The 23872-nt window shown below is 38.7% G+C and overlaps 2 protein-coding genes and 1 long non-coding RNA gene across 3 annotated transcripts; all 3 read left to right on the top strand.

The window, feature by feature from the left end:
- The first annotated feature begins 12731 nt into the window (after positions 1 to 12731).
- Positions 12732 to 13086, top strand: LOC111604998. Its single transcript, XR_002751783.2, has 2 exons — positions 12732 to 12828; positions 12890 to 13086. It is a non-coding gene; the product is annotated as an uncharacterized LOC111604998 (long non-coding RNA).
- Positions 13087 to 15549: 2463 nt separating this feature from the next.
- Positions 15550 to 16259, top strand: LOC111604999 (calmodulin, striated muscle). Its single transcript, XM_023323320.1, has one exon. It carries the CDS (start codon positions 15678 to 15680, stop codon positions 16176 to 16178), a length of 501 nt encoding a protein of 166 aa, XP_023179088.1. The 5' UTR covers positions 15550 to 15677; the 3' UTR covers positions 16179 to 16259.
- LOC111605000 (caltractin-like) lies at positions 16240 to 17836 on the top strand. The gene is given in 2 exon segments (XM_023323321.2): positions 16240 to 16739; positions 17227 to 17836. Coding segments are annotated over 2 exon segments (921 nt in total). The 5' UTR covers positions 16240 to 16317; the 3' UTR covers positions 17726 to 17836.
- Positions 17837 to 23872: the final 6036 nt, after the last annotated feature.

Raw genomic sequence — 23872 nt, 5'->3', positions numbered from 1 at the left:
AAGTTTTGCTTATAGAAATGAAAAAATGAAAAGTTTAAACTTGAATAAAGCCTTAAGGAATATTTAACTCAAGTGTTGGATAAAAAGAACTCGCATTTCTACATATTTACTTAGGAAAAAGTAGAATAAATTCACGCACAAAACATTTGTACAACAATTCTAGAGATTTAAAAATATCTTTATAAAATATATAAAACTGTCTAGGTACTTTAAAGAGAGCTAAGATAAAAACTCATATGAAAGTCTAAAGAAATTAACAAAATTATTTTAGTTAACAAAATAATTAAGTAGCTTAATCCGAATCATCATAGAAAGCGAGCATTATTTGAATGAATATACTTACAAAATATGTATGTATATATTTAGCTATAACTAAATAAGTGCTGTTGGCCATACTTTCATAAATATCCATTTCTTTTTATGACCATTTTTATTTGTTTGGGCTGCTGCTGCTAAGCGAATCCCTAAAGCGTTTATAAAATGTTTACGTTAACGATTTAGCATTCATTTTCTATCAGATTTCAAGACTGTTGCATGTCGCGCACAGGAGGCGGGCACTGCAGCCGGTGCCACTCAGGTTGGTTCTACAGCAACCATCTTCTGTTCGCTGGAAGCGCTGTCCGCTGTCAAGCAATCACTCAAAGTTGTCCGCATTTGCATAAACACTTCTAATCCTAATGCCCAGCAGATTGCTGCTACAGCTGCAGTAACAACGGCAGCATCAGCATCAGCCGCAGCAGCAGCAGTGTGCTCCAAGCTACTTACAGTCAATTGACCCGCAGCCCCACTCTATAGTATTGAAGTGACAACGCTACAAGACCCAGCAGCACTTGACAGGAGCAGCAGGAGGAGTGGCCGCCAACCAATTGATGTTGCTTGGGTGGGAGGCTTCGGCTTTGGCGGGTTTGCTTTTCCTTTTGCAGCACTCAGCTACGATTACATCAAACAAACTCTGGGCCATTGCCAACTCCTATGTCACTCAAAGCATCGCGCGTTATTGCCGTTTGTCTGGGCCAGAATATGGTCGTAACCACAGGAGTAGAGTTCCACGAGCTGGCAACGGCAGCGGTAGCAACAGTGTTTAGGCCGTCAGTCAATGTGTCAGCTGCGTGGCATCTGCGCTGACGCCTTCCAGCAACGATTTGTATAGCAAGTCGCTGTGAAAATTGCTTGAAAACATAGTAAACGGAGGGTGCGAAATACAAGTAGCATTTCAAAAATTAAGTCAGCAAACAAAATATAATATTTGCGCCGACTTAAAATAGGATTGCAAAAATATGTTTTAGAAAATCTGTCAAAAAGGCATAGAAAATCTTTGACATATTTTTTCCATTAAAAATCCTCAATTTTACCAAAATTTTTTTTTCTATTATTATTGGGTATCTTCAAGTGTATCAAAGCTAAAAACATTTTTAAATTTCATGTATTCGAATTTCATGTTTTATTTTGTCCTCACAAAAAATTGCAGTTTATTCATGAACTAAAAATTCGTTTAGTTGAAAGTTGTTATTATTCGTGTGGTGCATGCATCTCGCTGCTTGCAGTGTCCCTCTCGCAAAGCATCCCCCGGACTATTGTCCTTGTAAAAGTTTATCGCGCCAAAAAAAAAAAAGAAAAAGAAATTGCTTATTAACTTTTTCAAACTGCAAGCGATGTAAATTGCATAGAGAGTACCCTATAGAGAACGGGTCTGCTGCTCTTTCTGCTTTATGGAATAAACACTTATGTTAACTAATTTTTCTTTCTATATTATTTGGTATTACAGCTGAAGGCAGAACTTAAATAGAAATAAAAATAAATTAATTTTAAAAGATAATTTTATTAAAAAAACTTGCAAGTTTATTTAATAGTTCATCTGCAGTTCGTTTCGCATGTTTTCATTTTGGATGTATATACATATTTTTGTTTGTAGACACATACTTATTTTTTAATATTTTCTCTGCTTAAAGTTTCAATATGATTTCAGTTAGTTTTTGAGCGTTTGCGCAGCTCCATTGAAATTATAATTCACTTGGAGTGCTCGGTTAGCTGTTTGCCTCACTAGCTCCACTACCTCCGCCGCTCACACAGTTGTGCGCCGTCACTGGTTCCCCAACTCGTCAGCCGAACTGGCGCACTTCGCATAAATTTAAGCTTGAAGCATTGCACTTGCTTGACACATTTGCTTGGAGTTCAGCTCTCCCTACTTTTAACCCTTTCCCACTTTGTTGTTGTTCATTTGTAAAGCAAAAAAAATAAAAAAGAAAAGAAAGGAAGTAGAAGAAGATGAAGAAAACTTTTGTCTCTGGCGCAACAATTTACCGTTAAGAGCTCAACAGTGTTACACTGGTTTTTCACTTTTCACTAAGTACCAGGTTAGTGTAACACATAAAAAACACAGCCACAGCCGCAGCCCCAAAGGAAAGCAAGATAGCGATAAGGGTAGGGGTTAGGGTGGCTTAGGGGGACGCCGAGCAATCTGCGCAAGTTTTGTTGCCGTCTTCTGTGCAACGTGCGAAGTTTGTCACTCTGTCAAAGAAATGTTAACTCTCTGTCTGTATAATGCATTCGCCCTGTAATCCATAGTCAGCCAGGTGCACCAAGGGTAGTGGCTGGCGCCTAGCTGTCGTGTCAACACAAGTTTTGCATTTTGCAATGTGTTTCTCTTTTGTTATTCTGTGCTTCTCTCTGTCGCTTTTTGTTTACCCTGCACCTCGCACGCTCTTTAAGTACTTAAATTAGTTTTCATAGTTTGGCGCCATTTGGCGAACAAAAACTCTTGTTGCACTTCGCCCTTCCCTCTTCCTCTCGCTCTCCCTCTCCTCCCCATGCATCGCGTAAATTAATTCTTTTTTGCGTTCGCTGTTTATAAAATTGCCGCTGAGGTGCGCGAAAAGTTTTGCCATTTTATGTTGGCTGATTTTATTAAAATTTACAACCAGTCGCAGTTGCAATTTAGCGCATGAAGTTCATATTACTTGAGCCAAATGAGATCTAGAGTCAAGCTCGTTACAGCTTAGTTAAGGTCTAGACACCCAGCTGCGGGTTACTTTCTTGGAATCCCCAACTTGATTCCAAGAAGGCATTATAATTTGGCTACATATAAACAGAATGGCTTAACTTGACTTATCTTAATTTCAGCGAACTTATAAATCAGATAAATTACAATTTTGAAGTCTAATTTGAATTTTATTATTTCTTTTTTTTTATTTCGCACAGCTGGCTTTTTGATGTTTTTACTTTGAATTCATTTGATATCGAATATGCCTACTTGATTGTCCTAGGGGAATTGCGCTATCTAAACATATTTCTACTTAAGTTAATCAAATCTAGTTAGTTTTATTTAATCTTATGTACAGTAAATGTTTATTTTGCTTGAACTAGAATTCCGTATTTTAGGCTAGATTATTCAATTGACAAAATGAGTTTTAAAAATTTAAAATTTTTATTAAATTCCATTTTGTTATTCAATTTAATCCGCTTTAAATTTCTCAGCTTTTTACCTTTCCTTGTAGTTGTTTTTATTTTGATGAGTCCCGAAAATTTACATTGAAATGAAATCGGTTTGATTTCCTTTGCCCAAAAATAAAATAAAATTTGTTAGAAATGTGTCACAGCTTAGTAAGACTTTGGGCACAAAGTATATTTAGATATATGATGTAAATGGTCTTTTTTCGAAGTATTTTATTTATATTTTACATATTTTTGATTCGGTTCCAGTTGGGTTCGCTTTAATGCCAGTTGCGCTGAAATTTCAAACAATTGCTTGATGCAAAACAGTTATTCATATGCGATACACACACAGACAGAGCACACTACTACACACACATGCGCTTATTGTGTGAATGGCGTGCAGTTGCAATTGCATTTGCGCATTTCCGGTCAGCGCACGGATGTTCCGGTGATCAATTTTCAAATACGCTGTGTCAGTTCGCTGGTCGCTGGTCACTTGGTCTGTTGTTCATTTAGAAAACGCCAGCTCAAATCGGGAGTAGCTAAAAGTAGAGGGTGTGTTGTGGTGTGCTGCAGCTGTAATCGACCTGTCGTGCGCTTGGCAACCCATTGCAGAAATTGAATACAAATTCACAGTTTTTGCATATTTGCTTACAGCTTTCACACACACAAACACAGAGAAGGACAGTTGTGGTTTTTCATTTTTTGTTTGCCAATTTTAAGCACAATTTTCGTTTTTTACCTTTCCTTCTTTGCCTGCAATTTGTGTGGCTAACAATTTTTGGCTAGTGCAATTTGTAGTTGCAATTCGTATCCTGTTGCTTATCCCTTTTTCCGCTATAGAACAGCCATCTATATTCATCGAATTGAATTAGAGCAGTGTCAGCTATAAAAACTGCTTGCAGCAGCTAAAATAATTGCACACGGCTCGCAGTTAGTTGTAAACAATGGCAGGATATAGACAGGATGCGGCTGCCTGCTGCCTTTAAGCAGTCAATTCCGCACAATTTCTGACAATTTCCGCACACAGCTGTCGACAGTTTTCGCAAACTAAATTCGGAGCCGTCTCAATTAATGAGATTAATTAGCAGCTAATCAAATTTGCAACTACACAACTTGCCAGTTGCCATTGATGTGTGCCAGCCACACACTTCTTCCTACCTCCCAACAGACAGCTCACAAAAGTTGGCCACGTCGAGCCTGTCTGTCAGTCTTCGTCGATGTCTTGATGCCTGCAAATTGCTTGACGCAATCTAATTAGTTTCATTTGGTTAGCTACTTTTAGTTGCTTTTAGCATGTTTTCAGCCATTTTTTGGCTGGCCAAAATTAATTGAGATTCTTTAGAGCACCCTTTAGGCGATACGCTCACTGCACACGATAAAATTTCGAATACTTTAAACTAGTTATTTATAATTTATTATTATTTTGCAACGTATTCGAACTTTTAGAAAACTTTTTTCATTTACAATCACTTTGAAGTGTTATTCAAAATTGTTTTACAACAGATTGTAAATGTATATGCTTTATCTTAACTCTTTATTTATTGTTAAATGAAGAATCAACGCTGATGAATTTTTGATTGTTTTTTGTTTAGTTAGATTTAACTTTGCGCTGATATTGCAATACGTCGCGATGTCAGTACCGATGTATGCAATCTTTTGCAACAAGCCAGTGCAATTTTCATCCAAACAAACTTAATTGACACCACACACATATAGATAGCACTTAGGTATCTGTCTGGATACGCTCTCCAATTTTCAGCGTACAAATTGCAATTTACCAACGACGCGACGCGTCGCCTTTCGCTGCGGCTGATTAGTTGCGGCGCCTCGAGCTGTGGCCGGACTGCCAGTTGGCCAAGTTAGTCGCAGCTGTGGCTGGCCCTATGCTTGCTTTACTTTTACTTATTTATGGCCAAAGTCCTTGGCAAACAGACAGCTCTGCTCAAGCCCGTGCTGGACTTGGAGCCCACTGCTCAGTCTCTACACAGACACGCATGTGGCTTTATCTTTATAATGGAAAATGATGTCGTCAGCAGCGAGCGAATGCTGCGCTACTTTGGCTTATGTTGTCCTCCTCTTGAATTTATGGTAGCCCACACTCTATCTTCCTTTCATTTCTTTTTGGCTGTCTGATTTGTCAACGCTCTGTTTACTTTTCTATTTTATTTTTAATAGAAAAACGAGCGTTTTCCTTGTCGATTTGAGTTTATATCATTTGACAGCTGAACCCATCAGGGGTATTATCAAAATAGAAATAAGTTTCCATTTTATTTATTTGTTTTCCTTATTTTCTTTTTATAGTTTTTGCTGGGCAATTGCCTTGCAACTGACAGCTGACAGGCGAGAGTAACGCATTATGAAACTGATAATTAATTATTTCAGTTTAAGTGGCCGCATTCAATTGTCAGTCAGACAGCGCAATTAAGCTGTTATCTATTTTAAGGCATCAGTTAATAATGATAATATCCTTTCACATTCCGCATTACGGATGAGCTTCAATTATGCTTCATCAAATCACATTTGTGCACATAATGTGAATTTACATTTTATTTTAAAATGCAAACTTAGTAAAAGAATAAAAAAATTCATAATAAATTCATAAATCATTAATTTGTATTATATTTTAATAAAATTATATATTTTTTAATAATTATCGGAGATTATATACAAAACTATTATTTCAATTAGAAAACAAATTGAGAAAAAATAAAATTATTATAATTATATAATTAAATATATATAATTAAATGTTTATGTAATTTACTTAAATAGCATATTTATTATCCTGACACACTGTAAAAATGGAAATCAAACCATATTATATTTCTTAAGATAGATAGAAACCTCTTTCCTCCTTGTTGACTATAAACAAAGTGCATAAGACTCAGCTCACAGCACTGGAATACATCGGCATTATCACTGATATCCTAACAGGATTCCTGATTAAACTTTTTTTTTGCTGTGGAATTGCACTTTTACTGAATGCGTGACTTCTTAACGAGCCAACATTTTATGACACTTTTTTCGCTGCAAAACGCTGACAATTCAATTGAAATTCAGCAACGAGGCCCGGTAAAAAAATTGTGAGCTGCAATTTTGCTGCGATGTCATCGAAAACCCCATTGCCTGCCTCTTGATTTCAACCAACAAAAAACGCACAGAAAATGTAAAAAAATGAAATTAAAACAAGCTACGGGACTTGAATACGTTGTGGGACGAGGGCCGTTTCAGCAGTTGCCAAAATAAAAAACCGCAGAAAAAATGCAAATACTCGAGTGTATGCCAATGTAAAACAGAAGCTGAGCTACCGTTCAGCATTCAAACCCATCATCGTCCTGTTCCATCTGCCCCGCTGCAGGAAGACAATGAAATGGCAAACAACAAAAAATAAGTGGAATAAGTGCAGACAGAGGTAAAAAGCGCAGGAGGAATGCACTGCACAAACTAAAAAAATGGAATACAGCACAACAAATAGGTGGAGCGAGAGCTGAGCGAAGTGGAAATGCTCTGCAGAAATTTGGCATAAAAAACGATGACAAAAATTTGCCAGAAATGAAAATGGATTGGACAGGATAATATGGATGAGCTAAGAAAACATAACACAATCCTAGACAAAAAGAAGTAGTTGTTAAAAATATTTAAGTATTAAAGGACTATGTGTTAGGAGAGAAATATTAGTAATATTCATATTGCAGTTATTAAATATTGTTGTAGTCGGAGTATATTTATTATAATTTATACAGCTGCTGAATCTTTCTCTCAATAGACTCTTTCGACATATTTGTTTTCGCTGAGTGCTTCATCGAGTCACGTAATTTCCACCAAACAAGTGCGCCAATGTTGTACATATTTATTTACCCTTTAACCAACGCTATATTCAGAAATAAAAAAATATTTTTTTTCTGCTTAATTCAATTTTGTTGTCGAATATCTTTTGGTCTAGTAATGTTCCTGAAATAAGTATACTCCCTTTTTTTATAGGGTTGGCATAAATTAAATTTAAATTTCGTAGAATTTCACTTCTCTCCGTTTGAACCTGAAGGTATATGCATACATAGCGGTCTGCTCACAACATGACAAGCAAGTGAGGCGAATAAAATATTGACGGACAGCAACTGGCGCATGCTGTGCAAGCAAGGCCCAAGTGGCCGCAAACACGCTGCGTATGAGTGATATTTTGTGTGTCGGCCGAATGGAGGGTCAAGCGACTAGGTACTTACTCTGCACTCTGTAAAACAGTTAACGGTAGCTGCAACTGAAGACTCATTAGTAAAATAAATGCAACATGGTAAGGCTTGTGCATAAATGATAATTTCTGTTCGAATATTCTGTAGCATGAAGTCAGCTTTATGTAACGCTGTAGACGAGCATTATTCACGGCATCACAGTACTGACAGACAGCTTGAGCTTGGCAGTGGCGTGTTGTTGCATCAACATTTTCCTGCTAATTGACAACCCGACGGGCAGTTGAAATTTGATAAACCTGTTTTTAAATTAGTTTTGGTATGATGAAATGCAGCAAAGTTTCTGTTTAGTAAATTTAAGAAACAAATCAGGCGAAAAGTCCGAGTCGCACTTCTCTCTCACCAGAATGCCATTTTCTCTGATGCGGGCCGATAGCCTCACACCTGGGGCGCAATTTTCTACACTTTGGCGCATTTCTTTGTATTTTTTGTTGCGTTTTCTGCCGGCTTGGTCCAAGCCCCTTATCATTTATCAGAGCTCAGCAAAGATCAAAAGCAGTAAATGGCAAGTATGAGAAAACTGAATAGAAGAGGAGCAACCAGAGGTTGAAAAAAAGATAGCGAGACTGAGAGGGAGGTTGAGAGACAAAGTGAGGAGCAGGCAGTTGAGCTTTAAGCGCAGTTTGTTATGTGGGTTGACCGGGTGATTGCGATTGTGGCTTGACTGGTTTTTGGAAGGTCTCTTCTGCCATGCCATTTGTTGGAAATGAAACTAATTTCGTTGATTGTGACGGCAAAGCATTGCACAAGCATCGACAGTTGATATATGGGCTCAGCGGACAGCATTACATCCTGGACAATTGCCTCACTTGGATGACTTAAAAAGACTTGATAAATTACACTGAGAAAAATTACAACTACTGTTTGGAAATGCTGCATGCCATAAAATGACCGAGATGCAAGAACAATGTTAAAAAACTACTAAAAAAAATAAAAGTATAAATAAAGCTTGAAGGAATAGAAGAGCTATGGATGCAGGTCGAAGTACAGCGTGAGGAAAGTGATGAAAGCGGAACTGGTTGTAACATATCGGTCTGCTTATTGCAACTATGGCAAAAGCCCAACAGCTTGAAGCTACGGCTAAAGGTACAGTTTGAGGAGCAGCTTTAGATAAATCCGGATTTAAATAGAGAGGGAAAAGAGAGTTATTGACAGTCAAGTCTGTATACAAAGAAGTAAACAAAAGCTAGATTCACACATAGAACTAGTTGCTCAAGTTTCACATATTGCAATTATTCAAAAATATCACTTCTTTACTATCTCGAAAATGTTGCTGTAACTTAAATTAGTTCCAAAGTCAGTTCATCTATTATATGCCCTACTCATTGTCTTATTCAAAGAAATTTTATCAATTTTCCCTCACGTTTCTTAATACCATTTCTATACCTTTTCAGTGCAGCTCTGTCACAAGCCACGCGTTGATTCCAAGTGAACAATTTATCTATCGCCACCATACTTGAAGCTTTAAGTCCTTGCAAAACTTTTAGCCAGTCGCCTTGCCCCGAGCGCACCTGAAACCAATCGGCCAACACTTTCACCTGCCTTCTCCTGAAGCTGCCGCCTCAGCTACCGCTGTCACATTTCCCGCATAGCTTAACTGGCCAGATCCAATGCTCTTTCTCTTTATGACATTTTATTATACCAATTAGACTGAGCCGCCATCGCCTTGGGCTTGGCCATTGTTCTCATTCGCATTGTTCGCTTTGGGTTATTTCTTTTTCATTTTTGCTTCTAGTTTTTTTTTACATTTTGTTTTTTTATTTTCACACCTTTTTCACCTGCTGACTGCTCGGAATTTATGGCCCTCGATTGTGTTTTAACATTTATTCATGCGCAGAGGAAGCAGCTGCACCAGCAATAGCAACCTTTGTCCCGTTCCAGCGGGTTCTCTGTTCCTGTTTTTTGCTGCAAACACTTCACTTGCAGCACAGTTTTCAAATGTGCAACACTTGCCACCAGCAGCTGTTCTTGTAATTGTTGTACTTGTTGACACCTTGTTGCCACTGCTCGGCGCCCAAATGACATTTACATTTTGAGCACATAATGTTGTTGTTGTTGAGCGCTATGTGATAATTGCGAACACTTCAATTGCAACAGCATGTTGTTGCCAACTAACAACTTCCTGCACTTCTAGGCAACAAATTGCATTTCATGACTTTAATTGTCCAAAGCTGAAATTAAAGCCCAAGAACTTCAAGATATATACAAATATATGTATATATTCACTTGGCTAAACCATTTGTCAATGACCGCACGGAGAGGAAATAAATACAAAGCCAACAATACAAACTTGGTAGATCTGGGCGAAACCTACTTAGGTAAAGCCAGCAGCACAACTGCCCAGAAAGATTCAAGCAGAGCTAAAGCCCAAACGCAACAAAGCCAACGTTCAAAGTGAAACACAAAACCAAAATAAAATCGATAACTCTGATTAGTATGTTAGAATAGCTTTGATTAGCACTTAGCAATAAGTTAATAGCCACATTCAAAATAAAAATGATTTCAGAAAATGTGAAAATACAAATTTTATAGTTAACCAAACTATTCTACTAAAGCTTCCTTTTGTCGCCAATTCAGAAAGTTTATCTACATTGTCATTCGATCTTAAAAACTTTGGCAGCGTCTGGCTGCTCCCTTGCCATGACGTTTCGACATTTCTATTGCAGCTGCAATCTATAAAAGGATGGGATTTTAGAAATAACGTATACATTTTATTGAGCAGCGCTGGAATTACCTGCTGCCACCTGGTAATAGGCCCACAGCGCTAACAGTAGAAATGTAGGCAATAAAATGCGACGCATAACGTTTTGCTGTTCTAACTATTTGCTGATGTTTCAATACAATGTATTATATATTGGCAATTTGGCAACGCTGCTTTAGCTATGCTTCAATTCGGTTCCACTATAACTATTACTCGAGGCACTGCTGTAGTATTTCATTTCGAACAGTGCCTCAAAGCTGTATTGTTAATTGCTTTGTCTTGGCCAAGTATCATTGTGCTTGCTCGCAGGAAATCAAAGTTAACTACAGTTTGCTTTGTTGCTGTTGTAACTCATTGTTGTGTTGGCTTTTGTGTTGATTTTCCAGTCAGTCGCACTTTTTGCCTTTTGCAATTTAAGTTATGAAAAAGCGTTTCGTTTCGAACCATTCCCCGTTTTGCTTTGCTCAACACTGGATAAAGCGGGTAAAGCGGAACGAATGCTAACTTTACAACGGTTGGCATCACTGGCTAATAACGGAAGCTTGAAAGATTAAATAAAATCTCTAAAATAAATGTTTAAAATAAAATAAAAAATAAATTAAAAAATACAAATTTAATTATATTCAAAATTTACAAATAAAAATAAATACAAAATGTTTTTTAAGTAATAAAAAAATAATAAAATTATAAATTATGAATAAAAATATGTAAAAAATTAGATTTAAAATTTAAAAAATGAGCAAAATGAAAGAAATTAAAAATTAAAATTATATTAAGACATAAATAGATCATAAAAATAAATAAATAAAACTTTTATTTTTTTAAGTTTAGTAAATTAAATTTTATAAAATCCGAAGCATATCAAAATCAATCAAAAATAATTCATAAGGAAAGCTTATTTAGAGTACTTAAACCGCTTTTACAGGGTATAAACGGAGAGTATCGACATCTTTGTGTGCCTCCTAAAATGTTAGCTTTGTTCTTATTGTTGTTTTGTGTGTGTGTGTGTTTTTTTTTTTTGGCATTGTATGCATTTCACATGAGCCAGCAGCAATTCCTCATTTGCATTTCTGGCGGCGTTTTCCATTTGGTTTATTGCGAATTTTATTGTTTTGCGGTGCTTTATGGCACGACGTAGTATGTAAATATTTTTACAGAGCAGCTGCCGCCACCCATTTCTACAGCTTCTTCTACTCGACTGCCGCTTAAACATGCAGAAAAGTGCAATATTTGCTTGGCTATTTCAATCAGCGCCTGGACTCATGATGTTGTTGCTTTTGGCCTGTTGGCGAATTCAATTAAAATGCCTGGCTGCACACTTTTGGCTGGCATTGTCTGACGAACTTTGCGCCATTTGCTAAATAGCACGCTTAAATTTTATTAATTTAGAACAAAGCTCATTTACACAGCACGAGCTGCGACTGGCCTATTAAGCAAAAACTTTCCTTAACGCACAGCCTGTAAAAATAATGTGCTAAATGAGCAACGCTGCACGCTGGGGGCCTGCTTAGGGCAGCGTGGGCGTTTCTAGCAAATACAAATAAAATTAACTGAACTCAAAACAAATACCCAACTCTGGTGTCCAGTTTGTAAAGTGTTCAGCGTTGACTGTTGGCAAAAAAAAAAAAAAGAATGTATATATAATTAAAAACTAATTAAATGGGCTTGGCGCAACGCTTGTCGAGCTGATGCTGCTGCTGCTGCTGATGCTGTAAAACTTAATTAACTAAATGCTGGGCGGCAACAAAAACTAAAACAATAATAATAACTCCCAGTAAACTTTGGCCATTCAGCATCGCCAGTGTGCGCGGGCACACAGCTCATGGGGCGTATGAGTAATTTAATCATCTTGTTGGCATGACCGAAGCTTTTGTTGTCTTCCACAAATGCAATTTGTGTCATAAGCAAACGAGAAACTTACAGACCCGAAACGACCAAAACACAAAGTCAACAAAAGTTCGAAATGTGTGCCTGTGTGCGCCTCTGTGCGTCCGTGTGTGTGTCTTGGTTTTAAGAATTAACGCAGCCACAGAACAAGCGATCTAACTAATAAGGATGTTTACCAATGCGAACAAGCTTATATAAATAAATATATATATAGCCTTTATTTATTTTTAAATAGATTTAATAATCGATTTATATATAACAAGTATCAGTAATAGTCGAGACGGCTCGACTAGGAGCTACTCTGAATGGCAGAATTTGCTAATAGCCCTTTCTCTGCTGTTCTTCATTGTACTATTTTATGTTTACTTATTTGAAATTTATAGTTTAAATAGATTCGTTCCATTTCATACTCAAATTAAACTATAAATATGTATACGCTGAAGTATAAATGGATATAACACAGCTCGATTCGTTGCTTTTAAATTTTAAATATGGGAAGAGAAACATTTTCATTGACTTTGATTTGTCTATTATTGCTCAGGACAGAGCTAATTTCGGCGGGTAAGTTTAGCTATTTACTGGGCTTTCCATCGCTTTATACTCTTCGAATTTTACCTTATAGAAAACTCCATCATGAAAGTGCTAAGCTATTGGACAAAGAAAGCAAATGAATATGATAGTCGTCTGAATAGGTTTCGGAACATATTTGCAATAAATAAATTGTCAACAACAAAAAAGGGGAAATTTACAAACACCCTCGAATTGCATAGTCGTTAAAACTAAATATTTAATAAATGAACGAGTCACTTGGCAGTTGAATCTGTCGCTCTTTTTCTCAGACTTAAGTGCAACAGCTTGCTCACATTTTGTTGTTGTGGTTGAGCTTAGTCTGTAGTCCGAGTTCAGGTTTATCCGCTGCTATTGACTACATATTTGCTTTGGCATTTCTGGCTAGCTTGTGTATCCTGGCACTGTTCCACTTCCAAACGCCTGGCAAAGAGTTGAAAGCCATTGAGATTGAGTTGCATTGTTGTTGTTCGTGGCGGGATTTTGCCATTTCCTTTGCTTTGCCTTGGTCTTGAAGTGTGCTGGAAGCCATTTTGAATGTTTGATCGGGGGCTGGGTTAACACTTTGTCGACGAGTGTGTGTGCCTATGTGTGCTGTGCACACAGACAAACTGCAAAAAGAAAAGCCAAAGAAAGTAAAGCTACTTCTTGCCTCGCTGCCTTTAATGAAAATCGGCAGTTGCTGGTTCAGCAGCAAAAGGCAGATTAACAAACCAAATATGGCAACAGCTTGGCCAAAAGAATGTGCAACCGCCGTCAGGAAGAAGCATTCGCAAGCCTTAACAACAGCAACAATACTTGCCACATACAAACACACAGAATCACACTTAAAATGAGGCACAAAAACGCATATTGAAAACGCTTTGGCACCCAGTTGCTGGCTCCTCCATCTCCTCCTCAGGCATTACTTTGCCGACCCACTGACAATGACTGACCCGACATGATAGCAGCCAATGGGCAGCTCTGTGGCCATGCCCACTCAATTGTTGCCGAGTGCCACATTGTGTGGCCAAAAGCTGCTTTCATATGCTTAATTGAAATCGGCACTGAATGCAATCGAGCCATGCGGCAGGAGTGCGAGGGCAACGAAGAGTGAAAATGGGATGGGTTATAAGCAAAAATAGATAGCCGCAGAAACCACTTTGGAAACTGAACAGAAATTCAATTTGTCAATAATGAACAGCCAATGCGAATTATTCTATTCATACCTAAGTAGTTAGCGCTACTGTGCATCGCCGGGATAATGAAGGTCCTTACGGGACCTCCTGTGTTATGTGTGCTTGGAAATTTAACCTGATGAAATCAAATTTTGCAATAATTAAGATTGTCTTCAACGAAGTTTTTTTAAATAATGAAAAACTTGAAGCTAATTTCGTCATCTTAAAGTATGAGAAATTGCAAGAAAAGAAAGAGAAAAACATTTATCGTGTTTATGTAGAGATAATATGGATGAAAATCGTTCGAAATGCTTAAAGCTCACCTGGAGTAGCAAAGCCGAATCAGCAGTCAAGTGATAGAACCGAGAGGTTCTCTAGGCATGAAGAAAACTGCTTTTGTGTATTCAATTTACTAAACAACTAATCAACTCAATCTTTTGAGTGCTATGTGGGAGCTCGCATTGACTTGGTCATGGATAATTCACTCACTCAATCAAAACGAAGAATATCGAACTGCAGCTCATCACATAGCGTGTTGCAAAAAGAGGCAATCCTCTTATATCATTTATTTAAATATTATATTTAAGTTTTTATAATGCCTATGTTTAAGGCTTTACTTCTGTTGCTGCTCGCATTCTATCGTCTGGAGTTTTGGCAACATTTTTTCATTTGTGTTTGCTCGAGGAACGATGCCTGGTTCAGCTGACTGCTTTCCTAATTGCAATTTTAATTAAAAATGTTTGTCGATTTTTGGACAGGTATTTGCTTGCTGCCCCATTACGTGCCCTCTTTTGTGGCATGTAATGGTATTTTTTTTAGTGGTCTTCCAGCTTTTGCTATTGGGCTTAATGGGTAAGATCCAAATTGCACAATTTACATAATTTCAGGCTGCAAATGACTTTGGGTTCGTCTTGCCCGCACTGCAACTAGAATGCGGACTGCAGGCACAACAATCCAAAATTGAAACTGTTGCTAATGAGAAGTCACCTGTACTTGCGTTCCCATCCTCAGTTACACGAAGGCCATCGTCAAAATTTGTGTGCATAGCTTATAAATGAGCTTTGGTCTCTGTGCCGGCATCCAGCAGTCAGCCCCAGAGTCGAGAGATGTGTGACCACACAGTTTGCAAGTGTTAAGGGCAACAGCTCAACGAGGCCCTCGCCTGTCCATAATCGGAACATAATCAGCCAAAACAACCAACAACAACAACAACGTCAACTCAGCTTAACAACACGTCACAAACAACAACAAACAACTGTGATGCGATTTCGTGGTTTAATTTGCATATGTTTTTCGGAGTGCAGAGGTAAACGATTATAATTGAAGTTCTGCATGCTCAACTGGACAAATATATGTGCACTGGCTGTGACTGGCTGAATAGTTGGCATATAACTGTCTTTATGTGTACCTGACCCAGATCTCTGCGCTGCACACAATTTTAAGCTTTGTTCATAATTGTTGTTGAATCCTGCTTTATATCCATCCAAGAGGAAGCTCTTTTCCCCCCTTTCTCCCTGCTCTTTCTTTCTTTCTCTTTCAAGTAGGCAAAGACTTGTAAATGACTTTTTTTAAAATCATTTTAGTAATTTTAAAGTTACAACGGAACACTCAATTTATTCACAATTTAATTTCAGCCAAATTTCCAAACATTGCTTATATTAAAACCCTTTCGACGTTCAGTACAAGATGGATATGGACTTTGATTATGCCACACCACCGCCCGAGGAGCGCATCATACGTACGCACAACTTGAACCAAGAACAGGAAGCCGATCTAAAGCTTGCGTTCTCACTGTTTGATACCAATGACACTGGCATTATACCCATGAAGCAACTGAAGGACATTTTACATGCCGTGGCCCACAACCCACCCGAGCATGAGCTGCAGGACTATTACAGTGAATACGATCCTAATGGCTCGGATGAGCTATACCTCAGCGATTTTCTGCACATCATGTCCACACGTTACGCCGGACAAATGCCGGAGGACGAGGTCATACTGGCATTCAAGGTCTTCGACAAAGATGACAACGGCTGGATACACGAAACCGTGTTCAAGCAAATGATGAGTGCTTATGGCGACGATATGAATGAAGATGACCTTGATCAAATCCTATTGGATGCCAATTCAAATACCGAGGGCAACATCATTTACAGAGATTTTGTTGCCATGATGACTCAGCGTTAGAGCTGAGCAGGCTACGAAAAACAAATTGTAACTTTAAAACAACAAGCATGCTAAATAGTCAATAAACATCATTACATTTGGATACAACGAGCTCTGTTTACAATTACGAAATTGTTAGTCCTTACGATAAGATCCAACGATGAATCCAGATCTGACTGAGGAACAGATTGCTGAGTACAGGGAGGCATTTGCCCTCTTTGATAAGAGCAATACCGGCATGATCAGCATTCGGGAGTTGGGCAACTTAATGCGATCACTCGGACAGAATCCAACAGATGCAGAACTTAGGGATCTTGTCAATGAGGTCGACACTACAGGCAATGGCTCGATTGAATTTGTCGAGTTCTGTAATCTGATGTCCAAGCAGACGGCAGACAACGATGCCGACGAGGAACTTCGCGAGGCATTTAAGATCTTTGACAAGGACGAAGACGGTTTCATATCTCCAGCTGAGCTGCGTTTTGTAATGGTCAATTTAGGCGAAAAGTTGACAGACGAGGAGATCGATGATATGATACGTGAGGCGGACTTCGACGGCGATGGCAAAATCAATTACGAAGAGTTTGTCTATATGATAACTCAAAAGTAAAATTTCGCAAAGAAATACTTTTTCACCGCTTTTCTAACCATAATTATGAAAATTTATGAAATTAAAATTGTTATGAGAAATGTAGCTCTACGTATGTCTTTCGTGGTAGTATGTTTCTTATAGCCTCAAGCTCATGATAAGCCAAGCTTACTAAGTAAAACTGCGATTGCGAATAGAATTTTCCTATGCAATGTGGTCATCAAATGATCTACTGCGCTTAGGTTTATTATACATATATATACACATATGAGCACATATGTAGATACACCTGTGCTTGTGTATGTATGCATCTATGAATGACAGTAAGTTCGACTGTAAATATGTATGTATAAAAATGTACTTTACTAATTTGCCTCACAAACATTCACAGGACTAAGTTGGCGACGAGAGGAGACGTATCTGATGTAGAGCTACGAATTTAGTCAGTCTGTAATTACTTAAACATTTGGATAGAATAAGCTCTAGTGCTGTACGAAATTGATAGTCCTTCCGTATATATTCAAAAATGAATCCGGTCGAACTAACTGAAGAACAAATTTCAGACTTTAAGGAAGCCTTTCTTCTCTTTGATAAGGAGAATACTGGTTTGATCAACACTCGTCAATTGGGGAATTTAATGCGGTCTTTGGGCCAGAGTCCCACCGATGTTGAGCTTAAAGAAATGTGTAATGAAATTGATCCCCTTGCCTCTGGGCAAATTGATTTTAATCAGTTTTGCAACGTCATGGCGAAGCAGACACAGGAAAACGATTCAGACGAGGAGCTCCAGGAGGCGTTCATGATCTTTGACAGGGACGAGGACGGCTTCATATCTCCAGCTGAGCTGCGCTTTGTGATGGTTAGCTTGGGCGAAAAGTTAACCGATGAAGAGATCGACGATATGATACGTGAGGCGGACTTCGACGGCGATGGCAAAATCAACTACGAAGAGTTTGTCTATATGATAGCACAGAAGTAACAGTTTCCCTTCAGAATTGTTTATTTTTCAGACTATTTATTTGCTCACAATTAGGCACTAAAACAAATTAAAGCTCTTTGTAACAGGAAACGTGGTTCAGAGTGTTGCTTTGATGGTTCGTGGTCCGTGGTCCGAAGTTCAGTCTAACCACAAGTTCATCATCATCATCATCGTTGTCATAGTGAACCAGGTTGTCTTTGGGGTTGATTTCACTGTAGTGTTAACTCGCTTTTGCGTAAATTTCATGTTTCAGTTCCTTTGGTCGACTATTTTAAGAGACTTTTTAGGCTAGCCCAACAACTCGATGCCATGTGATGTGAGCGGCTGGGCGTGCCTTCCAGCAGAGCACCTTTGTGGCTTGAGAGCAATTTGCCTGTTGCTTAAACTCAATTTACTTATGCATCAGAATTAAATTCTACCCTGGTCTCGACTCCATCTGAAATGGGCTGTAGTCTGAAATTTTTTCAATTTTGTGCCATATCTGGACTGCTGTTATTTTTGCATATTGCTTAACAAAATGCCAGCTTAGCTTAATTGCAAGTTCAAAAAACATTGAAACTGAAATCGATGCACCTCACGTGTAAGCGATTCAAAAGACCAAAAAAAAAAAAAAGCAAAATGAATGAAAACTCCAGATTTCAATTTCAGATTCAACATCAATAAGCACTTTTGCAAGAGCATAAATATAATATGCACTGGGAGACCGAAAGAGGGAGACAGAGAGAGGAGCGTATAGACAGTGAGAGTTGTACGGAGAGAACGGTATACAGACTGCAGTTAGTACATATATCCCGGCAGACACAGGCTCTGGGGCTCGGCATGGCGACAGATGTCATTTGTGGGTCCAACGACTGCGAAAGGAAATTGAATCTCTATGTGTCTGAGTTAGTGTGTGTTCGTGTATATGTGTAGATGTTTATGTGTTGTTGTTGGCTTTGGTAGTGCTTTGCTATGAGTAGGGCTGACAGCTCCAGCATGAGGTCATTATATTTTGACATTAATGAGATGCAAGGAAAATTGAGCGAACATTTAAAATTAAAGTCCAGGATATTAGTTTAAAGTCCATCCCATTGCGGTTTCAACTAGAGTGAAGAATGCACAAGATTATTATTATTTGTTCAATTTCTCTAATGGCCATTATTTTTTTATCAATTTATTTATTAAATTAAAATAGAAATAAAATCAACAAATTTAAACGAAAATTATTTTTTAAAAATATAAATATTTTAATTTTTATATATATTCTTAGGATCGACCATTTTTATAGAGTATTCCGTGTTCGGCTATGCCAATTTCATTTTTTCAATGCATTTCCCAAAAACGTGCATTCACCATCGATTTCATGTAGAATTTTTTGCGGTTTTTTGCCACACCCACTGCACACACATACACCTACGCCCACTCGGAGTGTCATTTGGGACACTTTTGCACATGTACTTGGCCACGCAAAAAGGCGCATGCAAGTGCCACGGACGAACACGAGGACGAGGACGCGCACAAGGACGAGTCGAAGTACTCTGTAAATGTGCAAACGCCACATGGCAGCAACAAGAGATGCAAGCAAATGAGTTTTTGGCAGTATGGCCAGTGGGTGTGGCGGAGGGGGCAGAGGCCAGTGGTGAGTTCTGGCAGCTGCGGTTGTCAAGAGTCCGTTTGCTGTAACTCAACTTCACTTAAATATTTTGGACTATGCAACAATTCCCTGTTAATTGGTGGTAAAAACAGACAGAGCCTGAAATCCCAATCAAGTTGAGTAACCTTCAAAGATGCTCTCCAAGGTAAGCGTAGCGCATCAACTAAAACCCCGAGCTCTTTTACGACTACTAAAAGCACGAAGCGCTGTCGTTCAATCATATGCCTAAGCCCTCTGTTTGGACGGCGGTTACCCTTTTCGGATTAACAGATCAACGCACAAATGGAGGCCCAAATCATCGTCTGGGGACTTGGCCAGTTAACAAACAAGCTGACCCTTTCGATAAGGCTGATAGCTTATCGAGACCAAAGGGCGCACACAACAGTTGCAGATAGGCAAAGCCGCTGCGGCTTTGATGACCCAATTAAATTTACAGCCCAAAAAAAGACAGCAAACTATCTGAGCCAAACACATTTGTGCGCAGTAAACACGCCCAAACTTAAGTGTTGTAAAGCGTGAAATAACTTGAGATGAGCTGGACACACAGGCAATAATGAGATTAGAAAATAAAATGTTACGACGATAGCCAAGTGCTTCAATATGCCAAAACAAATATTTGTATACTTTGAAAACAAAAACAAATGAAAAAAAAACAATTTGATGTGCCTTTCTTAAAAGCAATTATATAATTGGATTACTGCTGTAGTTTTATAAATAAATATTAAACAAATCGTTTATATAGACATATCAAAGAAAGCGATAAAAAAATGTTATTATATTTTATTAAAGTCATTTCGAATATCAATAAATCGATGACTTTAAATTTTTTCTTGTTTCCTGCACGGCTAGTAGCAGAGGATGTCTGGCATACACTTTTTTTACACATTTTTTGCAAACCTGTCAGTTGACTTCAAGTTGCAAGGAAAAGCCCAAGTGGCTTCGCTGCTCTTAGGAAACATTGCGTTAAATTGCGTGGAAAAGTTATGCAATGTGGCTGATTTTCAATTTCCCGCCGCAACGTTTGTGGCTTTTTGCTTCCGCCTACTTTGCGGTGTGTTTCATTTTTATTTTCCATTCGGAAAGTTGACTTGGCAAACTACTTGAAATGTGAAAATGCTCGAGCGGCAAAAGGAATGGAAAACTTGCAGCAACTTTGAAGGCTCACGTAATTATGAGCATTATACAGCTGACTCAACCTGGTAAGCCCGGTGGCTCCAACTGCAACCGGCTGTCCACCAACGGCGACCACAATCGCTGCGCAGTCGCAGCCACGCGCATCAGCAAAGGCTCAGCAACGGCATGTATCAAATAGGAAAAATAGGAAAAATGCGGCTAACAACGATACTGACAATAACTTTAAGAGCTGCAAAGGGGGTTCTAAAAGCAACGTCGAAGACCGCCCACAACGCGGAGCAAGCCTCTGTCACCAAACTGGTCAAGCAGCAGTTGGCAGATAGGGCGCATGCCGCTGCCTAGGCAGCGGAAGCAGCGCAGTCCGGCAAGCAGCAGGTCATGGCACAGATCAAGGAGAAAAAGTGGTGGCGGAAGTCGCGCTGCGCCTCATTGCATTGCCAGGGCGCAATCCACGTTAAAGTCGGCCAACCAGGCAGAGCAGGTTCTATCGTCTCTATCTATCTCAATGACGCCAGGGTAACTGCCAACGGTGCTTAGAAGAAAAGACCCAACTGTTTGATGTGGATCATAAAAGCATCGATGAACTTGAAAAACGCCAACTCTAATTGTGCAGTGAGCGAAATATCAAAAAACTGCCTACAAAGCATACTGTGCCTTGGTCCAGGGTAGCGAAAAGGCTAGAGAGCGATGAACGCCAAGGCATCATCAGGCACAGCAACAACTGCAGCAATAGCTACAAATTGTGCCCAGCGACAGTAATTGAATTTCTTAAAATTTTATTTCCTAAGCCTGTAAATTAATATGTAACGTATTTATGTTTTACTGATGGCACACATTTATATTTATCAAGTATCTACTAGTAGCACAATCAGACTTTCGAATCGAACATTGAAGTTTACCATGTGCAAGCTAAGCAATATTTGTTATACTATGTATCCTAAGTAGACTCTGTTTCTTTAGTAACTCTTGCTGCATGTAGGACTGCAAATGTGGATTATATAATCATGTATTCCTGCCTCAAATAGAGTGTCCCTTAGAGTTTAGAGTGAGCTCACCCATAATGGATAAGTTCTTAGGCTGCACGCAGCAAGTTGCATCTATGCTCACATGAACTCAATAAGCTATTCATATAGCTATACATTCTAGGACTTTCGAGTAGTATACTCCATTCTTCCATCCAGTGTGTCACAGACTCTATTCTAAGCTTGTTTAGGTATGATGACAGCGTTAAACAATCTTTTTAATCAATCAATCGTATACATTATTGTTAGATATATATTTTTATTGGATTGCGCCCATATGCCACGCAATCAACTTTCGTTTATGTGGCATCCATGGTCACGTTATTGTTAAGCATGTATAGAGATGTCTGGCAACATTCCAGCCCACAACATGGTAATTTAATGCGAAATGCGACTTCTATAATACGGAATGTTGCTATGGCCGGACGGAAATCCTTTGAGAGTTTTTAGCGCCAAACGATGTGGGCGAAGCCCGAAGGATGTTTTGAAGGTGGTGCCACAAAGGACCCAAAAGGACAATAAAACAATTTGACCAAAGCCATTTCGTTATAAGTTTTGACAGACTTTTTGTCAGCTTAGGGCCCCCTTGTTTGCGGGTAATGCGATTGCGACAGGGCGTGGCACCCAAAAGTTTCCCTTTTTTGCGCACGTTTTCAATAATTTTTAGTTTTTCAATGGGTGTGGCCGAAGAGTCGGCTGGACAGGTCAAGTATTTGTTATTTATAATGAGGGAAAATAAATCAAATATATATGTATTTTAAAAAGAACATTTGGGTTTTTTTGGTGTAAGATTTCAGCAAAAAAGTTGTGAACAAATACATATTTGGAGTGTCATTAATTGGGCCATCAAGTGCAAAGTCCTGAATAAGTTGTTTGGGGACTTCCAAAAAAGTTGCGGACAAGCACTTAGAGAGCAAGCATTTCCGTAAGCCCGTGGGACGCTTGAGCTGCTGATCGGTTAATCCCCCAAGCAGAACGATGGACATGCCAAAGGGGTTTTGCTTTTGCGGATTTTGGCCAGTTGATTGAGTGGCAAGAGTTTTGTTTTTCGGTTCGTTTTGGCTACCGCTTTGGTGTCTTAACACTTGGCATATTAAGCCGCATGCGGCCTAAATCACTGACTGCTTTTCGACCGAAAAATGTGGGTAGTGTATATATATATATATATATATATATATATATATATATATATATATATATATATGATGACACTTTAGTGCCAACACAAGCTGCCAAGTGTTGATCGCTCAATTGCCAACAGCAACAGCAGCAGCAGCAGCAAAAAATACTAAAAGTCAGACCAACATGAAAAGCTCTCTCTCTCGCTCACTCTCTCTCTCCCTTCCTCTCTTTTTGCATCGAGGCACTGCTTTGGGGTTGACTGCCTTTCTATTCAGACAACATAAACCGCAACGCCCCCCTGTCAACGCCCCTAACTCAACGACAATGAGAATGTCGAATCTCAACCATTTGACCAAAATGTATTCATTTCAGTCATGGCAGCCACTCACTATGTGTGTGTGTGTGCGTGTGTGTCTGTGTGTGTGGGTGTGTGTTTCGTATCCAATTTGCGTATTTTCAGAAACAAATCAAAACAAATGAAATCAATTCGATGAAGCAAATCTAATTTCATGCGTATTTCCTCGCTTTTTGCTGGACAATAAAAATTTCGGGACGTTACCCCGTAACCCAAAACCGTAACTGAGAATCTATTATTGTTGTCGTTGCTGCTGCTATTTGAGTCAACAAATTGCGGCAAAAAGCAAAATACATACTTATTTACGAGTGCTAGCTGGCGCCAATTGTTTGGGCCATGTGGGCGTGACAGTCAGCTCATAAAAATTGAGCAAAAGAATCACATTTTGTTGCCAGCACGCAAATAACATAACTCGCATGTGCGAGTGTGAGTGTGGACATTTAGATTGAAGACAGAGCAACGTCTTGCTGAGTCGTGCTTGTTTGTCGCTATAAAAATAAAACAGTTGAAAACAACTTTTCTTGCATATCTAGCATGTCGAAGAGCAAAGACCTTGAAAATATAATAATTAGGATAACATCTATAAAGTGTTCACATAACAGCTACTGACTTTGTAGCACTACCTGACATGTTGGGAGAGTAGGAAACACTGGTGTCTTCTAGATATCTTGATAACAAGCAAAACTTTTTAGACTTTAAGTTGTTTTATAACTAACTCTTTGCATCTTTACATCATTCTGTAGTTCATGCTTAATTAGCTGCGAAAAACTTAAAAAATTTCTATGTACTTAGACTCAGCATATACCTTTCTGTCGCACTTTTTGCTATGACCAAAGCAGAGACAGATTTAAAACTAGGAGATTTCTTAGCATAGAGATGGT

Source organism: Drosophila hydei, unplaced genomic scaffold (genome assembly GCF_003285905.1).
Source record: "Drosophila hydei strain 15085-1641.00,03,60 unplaced genomic scaffold, DhydRS2 tig00000063-arrow-pilon, whole genome shotgun sequence".
Lineage (NCBI taxonomy): Eukaryota > Metazoa > Arthropoda > Insecta > Diptera > Drosophilidae > Drosophila > Drosophila hydei.
This window is presented reverse-complemented; position numbering and strand designations above follow the sequence as displayed.